At 38.0% G+C, this 16,369-nt stretch overlaps 1 protein-coding gene across 1 annotated transcript in view; it reads right to left on the reverse strand.

Annotated features, from left to right (window-relative positions):
* NLRP14 (NLR family pyrin domain containing 14) overlaps positions 1 to 16,369 on the reverse strand; it is a 44,554-nt gene that overhangs the window by 10,872 nt on the left and 17,313 nt on the right. The window contains 3 exon segments of the mRNA XM_060160847.1: positions 1,253 to 1,427; positions 3,473 to 3,510; positions 14,899 to 15,069. Of these exon segments, the coding sequence (XP_060016830.1) occupies positions 1,253 to 1,427; positions 3,473 to 3,510; positions 14,899 to 15,069 (384 nt within the window).

A 16,369-nucleotide genomic window follows, 5' to 3' on the forward strand; every position in this document is an offset into this window, starting at 1 on the left:
TGGTTTTTGTTTTGTTTTTAAAGAAAACTACATTGAAAGTAGTGTAGACAATATAGAGTAGAATGCAGTATGAGAAACCAGGAGACCAGACAGGAAATCATGACCTTAAAGAAAACGTAGCAGGAGACTAGAAAGAGGAATCTTTTCAACCTAGTTATCCATTATAATTTTCTCTTTCACTCTTAAATGTGCTTATGATACAAGGTATGATATGTGTTTTTTTCCTACACCATGAAGCAATGAACTCCATTTGCTTCAGACAACGACCTGGTGTACCACAAATTTAACTCAGTTCTGACACTATCTACCTGGAGATAGCATCAGATCCAATAGGTTAAAGGCTCAGTCCCACAAGACTGCCCCCACATCAGATGCCAGTCATAAGTCCAAGTTGCTACCTGTGTGTCTGACCAACTGGCTATAAACCCGAGGACCTCAGACCCCTTCCTGAGGTTCAGTTAATTTTCTGCAGTGGCTCACGGAACTCAGGAAAGTAATTTACTTACTAGATTACTGGTTTATTACAAACGACAGTAAAGAACACGAATGAAGAGCCAGATGAAGAGATACATAGGGCTATAGGTCCTGCACAGCAGGAGCTTCTGTCCCCAAGGAGTTGGAGGCCTGGCAGGTGGATGCGTTCTGGTTACCATCCTGGAAGTTCTCCAGATCCCTCCCTTTTGGGTTTTTATGGAGGCTCCTTTGTATAGGCATGATTGATTAAACCACTGGCCATTGGTGACTGAGTCAACCTCTACACCTACCCCCTCATCCCTGATTACAGGAGGTGTGATTGAAAGTTCCAACCCTTTAACTGGTTGGTGCCCCTGGCCACCAGCTCCACCATCCATAAGGGGTTTCCCACTGTCACCTCAGAAACAACTCAGGTGTGGCTGAAAGGGCTTGTTATGGATTACCCTTTTCACCTGTATGGCTCTGAAGCTATTTCAGAAACTGAGGACAAAAGATGAAATATTAGAACACAAGATGCTCCCATAGTTCTTATCAATGAGGAAATTCTAAGGGTTTTGGGAGCCGTGAGCCAGGAACTGTGGAAAAAGACTAAAATTTATTTTATTATAAATCACAGTATCACAGTAGGGTATAGATGGTTGTCCTTCAGACCTTCTCCCTCCTCCTTCAACCCAAAGTTCATTTTCTCCCCAGCTAAGAATAAAGAATGTTAGTGAGACATAAATCTTTTTTTAGCCTCCATGTTATAGATAACTCCAAGTGTGAAAATACTAAATACCTGCCAACATCACAGAACCTGTAACCGATAGTAACAGGACGAAATCCCAAATCCTTTGATTTCAGATCCACTTGAGGTGTGGAACACGACTTGATGCCAGGAGCAACCCTCACTTGTGACAACCAAAATGTCCCCTTGGTGGCCAAATCACCAACCAGAGTTGAGATCCACTGTTCTAAGAGGTGAGCATTGTTAAGAAAAATCATCCAAAACTTAAAAATAGGTAAAAGGCGCTTCCCTGGTGGCGCAGTGGTTGAGAGTCCGCCTGCCGATGCAGGGGACGCGGGTTCGTGCCCCGGTCCGGGAAGATCCCACATGCTGCGGAGCGGCTGGGCCCGTGAGCCATGGCCGCTGAGCCTGCGCGTCCGGAGCCTGTGCTCCGCGACGGGAGAGGCCACGGTGAGAGGCCCGCATACCGCAAAAAAAAAAAAAAAAAAAAAAAAAAAATTGGCAAAAGGTATTACTGGTATTACTGAGTGTCCTTTCACTGTAGTTCTAGGCATTGTCTAGCAGGCCGGGGATTATCTGATTTTCTAGGGGTGTGTATCTTTATGTCAGATTAGTTAAACAAGGAGGCCAATAGACTGAGGTGGTTCTAATACCTTAGGGCCTACTAAACAAACCAAAACAGAAACCTATACATGCCTCAAGGTTAAGAAATCGAAACCTAAGGACAACCAATCACAGCCAACTAGGCTTTTCCAGATAAGGAAAATGCTTAAGCTTTAGCCAGTCAAATAATTTTCCAGTTTTGCGTCTGCCTCTTCTCTATAAAAGCCTTTCCCTTAGCTCCTGTCCGGTGGAGTGCTCCTAAACATTTCTGGTTTGGCACTGCCGTATTTAGTTTTTTCTTTAAATAAACTCTTAAAATTTTTGATTTGCCTCTGCTTATGTTTTAACAGTTCTCTGACTCTCAATTCTATTGATCAGAAGATTCACAACTTTGTAAGGGTAAAGATTATCTTACAGAGACCTGATAGCAATGCAAATAATTCTTGTCCTCGATCAGTGCAAATTTCCTCTGTGATGGAAAAGATAATCCCAAAGTTTATCATTTACTGCCTTGTAGGACATTAATCAGTTTTGTATTTACCTTAGAATGTTATTCTAACTTTAAAAAAAATGCCTTTCATTCTACAAACAAATGCTGGAGAGAGTGTGGAGAAAAGGGAACCCTCCTACACCGTTGGTGGGAATGTAAATTGGTACAGTCACTATGGAGAACAGAATGTAGGCTCCTTAAAAAACTAAAAATAGATTTACTATATGATCCTGCAATCCCACTCCTGGGCATATATCCAGAGAAACCTATACTTCAAAAAGATACTTGCACTCCAATGTTCAGTGCAGCACTATTCACAGTAGCCACGACATGGAAGCAATCTAAATGTCCCTCAACAGATGAATAGATAAAGAAGATGTGGTACATATATACAATGGAATATTAGTCATAAAAAAAGAATGAAATAATGCCATTTGCAGCAACATAGATGGACCTAGAGATTATCATATTAAGTGAAGTAAGTCAGACAAATATCATATGATATCACTTATATGTGGAATCTAAAAAAAATTGATACAAATGAACTTATTTACAAAATAGAAACAGACTCACAGGCTTCGCAAACAAACTTATGGTTACCAAAGGGGAAAGGTGGAGGGGAGGGATAAAGTAGGAGGTTGGGATTAACATATATACACTACTGTATATAAAATAGATAATCAAAGAGGACCTACTGTAATAGCACAGGAGACTCTACTCAATACTCTGTAATAACCTACATGGGAAAAGAATCTGAAAAAGAATAGATATATTTATAACTGAATCACTTTGCTATACACCTGAAATTAACACAACATTGTAAATCAACTATACTCCAAAATAAAATTTAAAAATTTTCAAATGCTATTCATGATGGATATATAAACACTTGTTCGTCAAATGCTTTGTAAAGCTGCATCTCACTGGTTCCCTTACTAATGAATTGATAATATTCTTTGACAAGAGTTCATTTTGCATTTGTATAACCAAAGGGCCATGATTTAGAAAGATCCATGATTTGAAATCCTCAAAAATTATTTAACTGCATCACTGGATCCACAATGGACGAATTAGAGTCTTTGGAAGACATTTTAAACTAAAGCAGGGGAATAAAAGAGATCTTTTCCCCTTGGTTGCTAAGCTGAAAGCATGTGAGCTCAAAGCTGCCTGTGACATACCTCTACCACATTTACCCAATACCATAGCCTCAAAATATCTAAAGGAAAATTTTAAAGAACTATAAGAAAATAAACTTTTCCATCATATTAAAAGATTTAAAGAAAATGTTCTCAATAATTTATAGATTGAGCAACAAAAATTAGTACAAGATGATCTGAACTGCATAATTAAAAAGCTTGATTTAATGGATATATACACATGTACACATACTCAGTCATGGGAAAATACATATTCTTTTCAAGCACACATAGAAAATTGATTACATACTAGGCCATGAATTATATCTTAACTAATTTCAAACAACATTTTCACATTATCTGAACTCTGTTAGGTTAAAAACAATAACAAAAAGGTAACTTTAAAAATGGCTCTCATGCAACTCAATAGAAAGAAAACAAACAACCCAATCCAAAAATGGGCAGAAGACCTAAATAGACATTTCTCCAAACAAGATATACAGATTGCCAACAAACACATGAAAGGATGCTCAACATCACTGATCATTAGAGAAATGCAAATCAAAACTACAATGAGATATCATCTCACACCAGTCAGAATGGTCATCATCAAAAAATCTACAAACAAGAAATGCTGGAGAGGGTGTGGAGAAAAGGGAACCCTCTTGCACTGTTGTTGGGAATATAAATTGATACAGCCACTATGGAGAACAATATGGAGGTTCCTTAAAAAACTAAAAATAGAACTACCATTCAACCCAGAAATCCCACTACTGGGCATATACCCTGAGAAAACCATAATTCAAAGAGTCATGTACCACCATGTTCACTGCAGCACTATTTACAACAGCCAAGACATGGAAGCAATCTAAATGTCCATCAACAGATGAATGGATAAAGAAGATGGGGCACATATATATAATGGAATATTACTCAGCCTTAAAAAGAAACGAATTTGAGTTATTTGTAGTGAGGTGGATGGACCTAGAGTCTGTCATACAGAGTGAAGTAAGTCAGAAAGAGAAAAACAAATACCATATGCTAACACATATATATGGAATCTTAAAAAAAAAAAAAAAAGGTCATGAAGAACCTAGGGGCAGGACAGGAATAAAGACACAGATGTAGAGAATGGACTTGAGGACACGGGGAGGGGGAAGGGTAAGCTGGGACGAAGTGAGAGAGTGGCATGGACATACATGCACTACCAAATATAAAATAGCTAGCTAGTGGGAAGCAGCTGCATAGCACAGGGAGATGAGCTCGGTGCTTTGTGACCACCTAGAGGGGTGGGATAGGGAGGGTGGGAGGGAAGGAGATGCAAGAGGGAGGAGATATGGGGAAATATGTATATGTATAGCTGATTCACTTTGTTATAAAGCAGAAACTAACACACCATTGTAAAGCAATTATACTCCAATAAAGATGTTAAAAAAATGCCTAAGTTTGGAAATGTACAAGCACACTTCTGTGTGACATGTGGGTCACAGAAAAAAAAAATTCATGTAAATCAAAGTATTTGGACATGAATGCTAATTAAAATATTCCATATACTGGATGGACTTGGAGGGTATTATGCTTAGTGAAAAAAGTCAGAGAGAGAAAGACAGATACTGTATGATATCACTTATACGTAAAATCTAAAAAATAAAACTAGTGAATATAACTAAAAGAGACTCAAAGATACAGAGAACAGAGTAGTGGTTATCAGTGGGGAGAGAGAGAAGAAGGGAGGGGCAATATAGGGGCAGGATATTAAGACGTACAAACTACTATGTATAAAATAAATAAGCTACAAGGATATATTGTACAACAGTATAGCCAATTATTTTATAACAACTATAAATGAAGTATAACCTTTAAAAATAGTGAATCACTATGTTGTACACTTGAAACTTATATAATGTTGTAAATCAACTGTACTTCAATAAACAAAAAAGACTCCATGGTCAAGCATGGGAATTCAGCTAAAATGTAAATAGAAGGGAATTTATATTCTTAATGCTTGTAATAAAAGAAAAGGTTGGAAGTCAATAAGAATCTAACTTGAGAAGTTATCAGGCTTCCCTGGTGGCGCAGTGGTTGAGTCTGCCTGCCGATGCAGGGGACACAGGTTCGTGCCCTGGTCCTGGAGATTCCACATGCCGCGGGAGAGGCCACAACAGTGAGAGACCCGCGTAACGCAAAAAAAAAAAAAAAAAAAAAGAAGTTAGCATACTGACAAAAATTCAAAGATAACAGAAATGATAAAATAAGAATTTACAAAATAAATTTATAAAATGAAAACAGACAAAATGTAAAGAATCAACAAATCCAACATTTGTTTTGACCACCCTATTTGATTCTTTGACTATCCTATTTGACTCCTTAACTACACTATTTATTGATAAAATTGCAAACCATCCCTAACACAGAGCTCTGTTTAGGATGAGGGGAGTGGTTTGCCTGATGCACAAATTTGAGAAGATGCCAAAAAAATTCAGTGATCAAGATAAATAATATTTTAGGGAATATTTTTAAAATCAAAATTAGTGCAAAAATATTCATGATAACCAAATATTAAAAATTTAAATAAAGACAGTGTCTGACCCTGAACTTGCACAACCCTGAGAATAAGTGCCTCACTTGCCTCACCCTAATCCTGGTCATGGGTTACCTGATAGCAGTGATACCAGGCATGTTTTCAAAATGTAAGTGGCATTGCTTCTAGTATATTGTTAGCTCAGGGTAAACAGTCCTTATGTTATGGAAGTACCTGACCAAAAAGACTAAATTTTATTAAATGCCTTTTCAACATATAATATATTAAGGTGGTTATTTGGTCTTTCTCCATCAGTCAACTAATACTTGTCCTCTCTTGTACTTCTGTTATAAATCATAAGAATCATTGTATATTTTAACTGTTAGAATTAATTTTCAAATATATTTGATCTTTGCATATATATTCATAAGTGACATTCAATTGTAAATTTATCTTTGTAAGTTCTATTATCAAAGTTTTTCTAACCTTATAAAATGAAATGGAAAAGTTATCTTCCTCTGTAATGCTCTGAAATTTAGTTTAAAAAGCAAAAGAATTTTCCTTTATCTGAAAATCTGTTAGAAATCCCCTTGATAGGAAGCATGTATTGGGAATTCCCTGGGAGTCCAGTGGTTAGGACTTGGTGCTTTCACTGCCATGGGCCGGAGTTCAATCGCTGGTCCAACCCTGGGAACTAAGATTCCGCAAGCTGCTCACAAAATGAAGCATCTATCGGGCTTCCCTGGTGGCACAGTGGTTGAGAGTCCGCCTGCTGATGCAGGGGACATGGGTTCGTGCCCCGTTCCGGGAAGATTCCACATGCCACAGAGTGGTTGGGTCCATGAGCCATGGCCACTGAGCCTGCACGTCCGGAGCCTGTGCTCCATGACGCGAGAGGCCACAACAGTGAGAGGCCTGCGTACTGGGAAAAAAAAAATATATATATATATATATATATATATATGGAGCAACATAAGTAGATTTTAGAAATATGGTATTGAGTGTTAAAAGGCAAGATATACAATAACCAAGACATGGAAACAACCTAAATGTCCATTGACAGAGGAATGGATAAAGAAGATGTGGTACATATATACAATGGAATATTATTCGGCCATAAAAAAGAATGAAATAATGCCATTTGCAGCAACATGGTTGGACCAGAGATTATCATACTAAGTGAAGTAAGTCAGAAAGAGAAAGAAATACCATATGATATCACTTATATGTGGAATCTAAAATATGACACAAATGAACTTACCTACAAAAGAGAAACCGACTCACAGACATGGAGAACAGTCTTTGGTTGCCAAGGGGGAGGGGAAGTGGGGGACGGTTGGATTGGGAGTTTGGGACTAGCAGGTCCAAACTATTATATATAGAATGGATAAACAACAAGGTCCTAACTGTATAGCACAGGGAACTATATTCAATATACTGTGATAAACCACAATGAAAAATAATATGAAAAAGAAATTTTTTTAATATATTTTTTAAAATGTCCTGTGTATTTTAAAGAAATTAAGGGAAAAAAAGGTAAGGTATATAAATGGCACCATGCCATTTATGCAAAAATTTCATACCTCTAAAAATAACATTGCATCTTTTATAAGGTACATATAGTTCTATGGCATATTTCAAACACATTAGGTAAGTTGCCTATAGGTGAGAAGGGGACATGGTTAATGGATATAAATTACCCAACTAATCAACCAACCAATAGTTGACAGAAGGCCCTTGCATAAACCATAGACAATATAATACCATGAACTTGATCCACGGAACAGAATAGAGCCCAGAAATAAACCCACACACCTACAGTCAATTAATCTTCGACAAAGGGGGCAAGAATATAAAATGAGAAAAAGATGGTCTTTTCAGCAAGTGGTGCTGGGAAAGTTGGACAGCTGTATGTAAATCAATGAAGTTAGAACATATCCTCACACCATGCACAAAGATAGACTCAAAATAGCTTAAAGACTTAAATATATAAAAGACATCATAAAACTCCTAGAAGAGATCATAGGCAAAACATTCTCTGACATAAATCGTACCAATGTTTTCTTAGGTCGATCTCCCAAGGCAATAGAAATAAAAACAAAAATAAACAAATGGGACCTAATCAAACTTACAAGCTCTTGCACAGCAAAGGAAACCATAAAAAAATGAAAAGACAACCTATGGAATGGGAGAAAATATTTGCAAACGATGTGACCAACAAGGGCTTAATTTCAAAAATATACAAACAGCTCATACAACTCAACAACAAAAAAATAAACAACCCAGTCGAAAAATGGGCAGAAGACCTGAATAGACATCTGTCCAAAGAAGACATACAGATGGCCAATAGGCACATGAAAAGATGCTCATCATGGCTAATTATTAGAGAAATGCAAATCAAAACTACAGTGAGGTTCCACCTCACACTAGTCAGAATGGCCATCATTAGAAACTCTACAAATAACAAATGCTGAAGAGAGTGTGGAGAAAAGGGAAGCCTCCTGTGCTGTTGGTTTGGGAGTGTAAATTGGTGAGCTACTATGAAAAACAGTAGAGAGGGTCCTCAGGAAACTAAAAATAGAATTACCATATGATCCAGCAATCCCACTCCTGGGCATATATCCAGACAAAACTATAATTCAAAAAGATATATGTACCCCTGTGTTCATAGTAGCACTATTTACAATAGCCAAGACATGGAAGCAACCTAAATGTCCATCGACAGATGAATGGATAAAGAAGATGTGGTATATATACACAATGGAATACTACTCAGCCATAAAAGAGGATGAAATAATGCCATTTGAAGCAACACGGATGGACCTAGAGATTGTCATACTAAGTGAAGTAAGTCAGAAAGACAAGTACCATATGATATCACTTATATGCAGAATCTAAAATATGGCACAAATTAACCTATCTACAAAATAGAAAGAGACTCACAGACATAGAGAACAGACTTGTGGTTGCCAAGGGGGAGGGAGGCTGGGAGAGGGATGGACTGGGAGTTTTGGGTTAGTATATGCAAATTATTACATATAGAATGGATAAACAACAACGTCCTACTGTATAGCACAGGGAACTATATTCCGTATCCTGGGATAAATCATAATGGAAAAGAACACAAAAAGGAATGCATATATGTGTATAACTGAGTCACTTTGTTGTACTGCAGAAATTAATACAACACTGCAAATCAACTATATTTCAATAAAAAAATAAATTAAAAAAATATATACATAATACCATGAACTGATGAAGTATGTTAAACTCAACCTTTCGGACCTGATGATCCCCCCTACCAACTAATTTTAATTTTCACCTTCTGTTTATCTAGCCATTCAACATTTGAGTGCCTATATAAGTGCTGAGTATATAAACATATTTTTCAGTTACTGCCCACATGGAATACACATTAATGTGGTGGAGCAACAATATCACTAATTATGACACAAGGTACATAAATATCACACAAAATAAACCTTAGGGTTAAAAGCATTATAAGACATGAAAGGTTATCAAGAATTCATCAGGAAACATAATCATTTGCAGTCTCTAATAAAAGTCTCAAAATATAGAAAATAAAAACTAACAGAACTACAAAGTGAAATACACAAATCTGTAATTATAACAGATATTTTAACGTATTTTTCACAATAATCGAATTATCTGGGAAAAAAATCACTAAAAATACCAGATGATTTGAGCAACAGAATTAACAATCTTAACTGATACAAAATACTGCAACCCACAACTCTTCATATTCTTTTTAAGCACACTTTGGAACACATATAAAAACTGGGCCATGAAATAAATGTCAACAAATTTTTAAAAATTGAAATCATGCATAGTATGTTCTCAAACTACAGTGCTAGAGATTAAATATAAAAAGATAATAAGAAACCCCTCTTATATTTGAAAATTACGGAGTACACTTTAGAATAATCCATGGGTTGAAGAAAAAGTCATAAGGGAAGTTAACTATTTTAGACTCAAAATAAGAAAACACTACAGATAATATCAAAACTTGTCTGGTGAAGTTAATGCAGTGATTTGAAGGAAAATCATAACCTGAAGCCTGCTGGAAAAGAAGGAAATATGAAACATGACTAGCTATCTAAACACTAGAGATGATTTAGAAATTAAGCAGATTAATAATATAATAATACTAGACACTTGCCAGTAAGTTTTAAAATTCAGCTGAAATGGATAAAATCACAGGAATAATATCACTTACCAAAAATTACTCAGTAAGAGAAAACCTACATAAATATATAATTATTTAAAAATTGAGTGAGAAGTCAAAAAACTCTCCACAAAAAGGGAACTCCAGATCATATAGCTTCACCAGAAATTTCTACAAAGTTCAAAGAAGAAATAAATTCAGTCCTACACAACCATATGCTAAAACCACACCCGACTGGCTAAAATTTAAAAAATTGAGTCTGACAAAATTGACAAGAATAGAGTGCAACAGGAACTCTTACACACTGCCAGTGGTAGAATAAATTGGTACAATCCTTGGGGATTTTCCCCATGATATAACAATTCCACTCAATTATTTACCCTAGATAAATGTGTACACATCTCGCAATTTATGTATTAAAATACTCAGAGCAGCACTAATCATTAAAGAAAAAAAATGAAAACAACCCAAAAGTCCACCAACAATGGAATGGTTCTATAGTAGAGGAGAACTAATAAACAGAAACCTCAATTAAGTAGAGTTGGGAGACCTGAAGAGGGAGCTCTCACACCCTGCAAAGATAGCAGAGCCCAACTGGAAGAAGGACTTTCCTGGCAAGGACTTAGCCAGTGAAAAGCCGTGGACTCTTAGTTTACTGTAGCCCTTCCAGCTTCCTTTTCCTCTCTATCAACGCATTCTCCTTTCCTTGTCATGTGGAGACTTGCACATGGCTCATTATGGTTACAGTCCCCAAATTACGATTCTCTGCTGATCCCCAATAAACCTATTTTTGCCAGAGAAATATCTGGCAGTCTATTTGTTTTAGGATAGCCATAGTTTATCATATGGTCATTCATTGGAATCTTTTATGGCAATAAAAATGAATGAGAACAGCCACGTGAAACAACCGGATGACTCCTACAATCATAACATTAAGCAAAAAGAAAATCATAACACAAAAGAATACATAAAGTATGATTCCCTGTCTATAAAGTTCAAAATCAAGCAAATTTCAAGTATAGAGTTTATGATTACATATATTATGGTTCACTGTAAAGGAAGACACATAAATTACTGCTATAAAAGTCAAGATGAGGTTTACTGCTTGAAGAGGAGAGAGGCTGTGATTTGGGAGGGATGATTGAGCGGAATTTAGTTTACTGGGAAAATTCAATTTCCTAATCTGAGTGTGATTATATACACGTTTGCTTTTTTAAAATATTAGTTTTATTTATTTTTCTGTATTTTACATTTTATAAAGAAAATATTTAAAATATAATTTGGCAGAGCTTAAAAGTAACAGAAGAGAAAAATAAAAATTATAGAATGAAGGTCACATTAAAAGAAGCAAAAAGAAGTCACAACTGCTAAAAATACACTTAGGAATATGTAGGATGAGTTAGAAAAATCCAGCAAAAGAAGAATGAGTTTTAAAAGATTAAAGAAAATTATGGATAAGGAATACAGACAAAAGAGATCCAACATAAGCATGTTGAAAAAAATAAGACAAATAGATAAGCAGAATCTAAAGATAGGAAACACTACAGAAAAAAGAGCACAATCTGCAGACTTAAATGGCATATGAGAAAAAATATTGATAAAGAAAATTCAACACAAGACTAATTATTGGGCCAAAGAAGAAATTCTAAGGACATTACAGGCCAAAAAAAAAAAAAAATTCTTTTTAACCAGTAAGGATATTGAAGGGGAAGAATCAGCTGGTTTCAGACTTTTCTACAACAAGAGTCAATGCTAGCAGGGAACAGACTCTGCAGAACCCTGAGAGGATAACCAGAATATGATGAACACAACCAAGCAGCGATTCAAGTTCATAGAAAACTAAGACAATTTCAGATATGCAAAAAATCTCTGGACTGGCCCCTCAAAATTAAATCAAAAAGATTACTGACTGTACCTCCCTCACCAACTCCTGGTCTACATTCCTTAGTGGGGCAGTTTGGTCACTAAATGTGGCTATCCCCTGAAATGCCTCATCTCTTTTTGGCCACCTCCTGGGTAATGATTAGGATGAAAGGGATAGAAGGTTCTATAAAAAACTATTTTGAAGTTTCAGGATTGTATCCTGACCATTCCTCGGCATGATGCTTTTCTTTCCCTAACAGCAACTCCAGGCCACCCTGATTGGTACACCCTCCAGGTGGCAGGCCAGCCAAAAAGGGTCTTTGGGATTCAAACTTCATTCAGATCAGATGCCTGGATTCTCTTGTGTTTTTTTGTTTTTGTTTGTTTGTTTGTTTTGCAGTACGAGGGCCTCTCACTGTTGTGGCCTCTCCCATTGTGGAGCACAGGCTCCGGACGCGCAGGCTCAGCGGCCGTGGCTCACGGACCCAGCCGCTCCACGGCATGTGGGATCTTCCCGGACCAGGGCATGAACCCGTGTCCCCTGCATTGGCAGGCGGACTCCCAACCACTGCGCCACCAGGGAAGCCCCTGGATTCTCTTTTGGATTGACAAGGCTCTAGGTCATGAGGATAATGATCATTTGGTTGAGTACAATGCTGGACAACTCCCCCTACAAGCCAAGATGTGGAATATAACAGGTTTCTATAAATGTTGTAAAATTGCTTTTGTCCCTTTCCCACCTGAGTGCTCTGGACTGAAGCCCTCGGTGCCAGTGGCAGATGATTAGAGAAAAAGCGAAGTTATAGACACTGCGGTGGACACACTGACTTCATGGCTGGGGGGAAGACTAGCAACACTAATACCTGGGGAAGGAGCACCTTAGAACCTGGGAGGTTCAGGGAGTGGGGAGAACAGCTAAGGCTCTCTTTTTCACCCTAGATCCAACACTACTGCCTGGCAAAATAATTATGTGGTCTGCTTGTGTCAAGCAGCAGCTGTGGCAGGCAACCTGACCCACCGCCCAGTTGTCATGCTGTCCACATGCTATGAGAATGGAAAATTTCACACAGACATGGCAGACCCTGAGCTATTCTGTTGTGCTGAGGCCATCAATGGCAGACCCCAAATGTGGACCCCTCTCGTGTGTATAGACACAGTATGACTTTGCTTCAGTCTGACTCATACGAATTCATAAAACTCTCTTGATGCTGGGAACAGCTGTGGGTTATGTCACATATGGCAAACAAAGCAGTTGTAACTACTCAGTGGCACTGCCCACCTGATGTAACCAAATCAAGGTAATGGTGACCCAAATCAAATATAACAACAAACCCCACACTGGAGCGACCTGTGCACCTTCAGGTTATGTGTTTGCGTGTGGGGAAGTGTAGACCACTGAATGGCTCTTTAATGGGGAAGGGGTTGTTTTTGGCCCATCTTTGGCCTCCTTTATTTACTGCCAATGACACCAAGAGCAGCAGGTCATTCTAAATTCCCTTTCATGAGTTGTAATGGAAAACCAGACCCATTGTTCCTCCTGGTGTTACTCAGCTGCTGAGCCCAGGACCCTGGGGCATGGTTTAAACCAATACTACAATTTGGCCTCATCCTGTGCTTGGAGTCCTGTTGATAGCAGCCTTAATTAAATGGCACATGAGACAAGCTGAACAAATTTAGTCCCAGCTTCTGTTGGTCAGACTAATCAGAGTAGCCAGTGGAGTGGCTTATCCACGTGAAAATTCACCAGAAGCGAAGACTGTATTGTGTCAGAAAAGTGTTGGATATTTTGGGGAGACATTCTTCCACGGGTATTTCACTCTCCCACATGTTGTACTGACAAAAATGCAAGGCCCTGACAATACTTTACCTGGCTGTTTCCTAGGATGTGTGTGCAGTGAGCAACCTTGAGGGATGAAGAAATGTCTCCCTCCAGGACAAAGGGCAGGCTTGCTCTCTGCTTACTATAAAATGGTGAGTTCCCCAAACTCAGCGTTCCTCTCCTGGAATGCAGCCCACTGCATGTGGAGGCATCCATCCAAGTCTTCCACATCAACCCTGTGGGACCTAGGGCACTCAGGAAACTGACACAAACATGCCCAATGCTTATGGGGCTATACTCTGAGGAATGAAGTCCTCTGTCTCTGATAGGATTCTACATCTCCTGCCAGCATCCACTCAACAGTAATAGGCTAACTTATTAGGTTACAAGCAGAATAAAATTAAAATTCAGACCCCAAAGTTACATCAGAATTGTGAAAAATACATATATAAATTGACAATGGAAACATAGAAAAGCAGCACTTTCTTGGAAGAGCCAGGAAGACGTATCATAGTGTCTAGGCTTCCCACATGTAGAGCAAAATTCTTGACCCAGAGGTCAATAATTCATGCTGTATAAGTAAAACTGTACTAGCCAATATCAATCAGTTCAAGATTTAAAAAGAAAATAAAAATCTAAACAATACATCATTGAACATAAAAAGTACTCAGAACATAGGACGAGATTTTATTAGATTGCAAGCTCCTTGAGACCACAGACAGCATTTTTCCAGATAGAAAATGATTAGTAAAACCTTTGATTTAATAAGAAAAAGTAATTCAAGGACAGATGGAATATCTAAGGATGACAGAACACGGAAGACCTAAATTAAGTGCTATTTACTTAATACATACCCTGTCCAAAGTACTAAGGGGGACACAAAGAAATGTGAAATATGGCTTCTATACTAATAACATGTAATATACTGATCCGTATATATGAAATTCAGATTCTCATTTCTGAGAATAACTTACCTTCTAGCCCCATTTATTTTTCATCGTCTCTCCATATACTAAATTTCTTCTAGCTGTATAAGCCACCAAATAGGTATCATTTTCCTAATGGAAAACTGAACTCACCCAAGCCTCTGAATATTGCAGTTTGGATGTCTCAAAGCCTCAAACAGAATTCTTACTCCATCATCCTGCAGGTCATTGTTCCCAAGGTCCAGGCTCTTCAGGTTTGGGTTGTTCAAAATAGCAGAAGACAGATCCAGACAACATGCACTAATGAGAACACAGCCCATCACTCTGTGAGAAACAAAAAAGAGAAGTGAGATCTTCAGCTGTGAGGTTTTATTAGTTTATTCCTAGGAGAGATGCCCAGGTATTTGAGCCTTTTCTATCTATAACCTAGGGTGCACATAGGAAGGTCTAACACTACTAGTAAAAACAGATGAGATTTCTTAATGAGCAGGAAAAAAGCCAGCAGGTAAAACTGCCTTCTCTCACAAATAGGTTGTTTTCTAGTAAGCTTCCCAGATCAAGGGTATAAACACTCATTTCTATCAATACCAAAAAAAAAAATGGATATAACTTTCCCAAGGAACTCACAGATCTCTATGCCTTCAGTTGCTAATATATTTTTGAAATAAAAATGCTGCCCAGGAATCTAAAAGTCATATTTCTGAAGAAGAAAGAAGCTACATACAGAAAGGCATTTCCTTCAAGCCCTTTGTAGGGCATTCAAGAGCATCCACAACCTGGCCTTGGGTTCTCTTTCCATATTTTGTTCCCACCCTATTTTCCAACCATACCCATCCATTTTCCCCCCAAATATATCACATCTATCTGCATTCCCCCCTTCTTCTCTCTTCTTTCCTTCTGCTTAGAATATCTGCACATAACAAAATCCTCTTTATCTTTCAAGACTAAAGTAACTCAGTGTCTTCTGTCCCATTCCTTGCTCCTTGGGACTTCTGCCATATCCTTTTAACAACATATGGAATCTATGTATAGTTGGCTTTATATTTATTTCCCTGCCGTCTGTACTTTGTGAGTTACCTGAGGACAAGAGCATAACCTCAGAGATAACCTTTAGCCCTCTCAGCATCTAGCTCATATTTGTTGTAAATATTGCTTGAGAGAAGTGGCACCCTGAGAGGCTGTGAGAGTAGCTAAGGAAGTACAAATTGGTCTGTGTGTTTACAGCAATGCTAAGGAGGAAAAGCAGGCTAAGCAAACATCTTGTGTGCATAGGTCACTTAGAAATTATATCTCTGTAGCTGAAATGAAGGCACTGGATTTATTTTTTTAATCTATTTTTTTAAATACACAGCGTGATCTTTTATTTATTTATTTATTCGGCTGCTCCGGGTCTCAGCCGCGGCATGCGGAATCTTCCATCTTTATTGCAGCATGCAGGATCTTTAGTTGCAGCATGTGGGATCTTTAGCTGTGGCATGCAAACTCTTAGTTGCAGCATGCATGTGGGATCTAGTTCCCTGACCAGGGATTGAACCCGGGACCCCTGCACTGGGAGCGTGGAGCCCTAGCCACTGGACTACCAGGGAAGTCCCAAGGCACTGGATTTAATGATAAACACCATGAA

Source organism: Lagenorhynchus albirostris, chromosome 9 (genome assembly GCF_949774975.1).
Source record: "Lagenorhynchus albirostris chromosome 9, mLagAlb1.1, whole genome shotgun sequence".
In the NCBI taxonomy this organism is placed as follows: Eukaryota; Metazoa; Chordata; class Mammalia; order Artiodactyla; family Delphinidae; genus Lagenorhynchus; species Lagenorhynchus albirostris.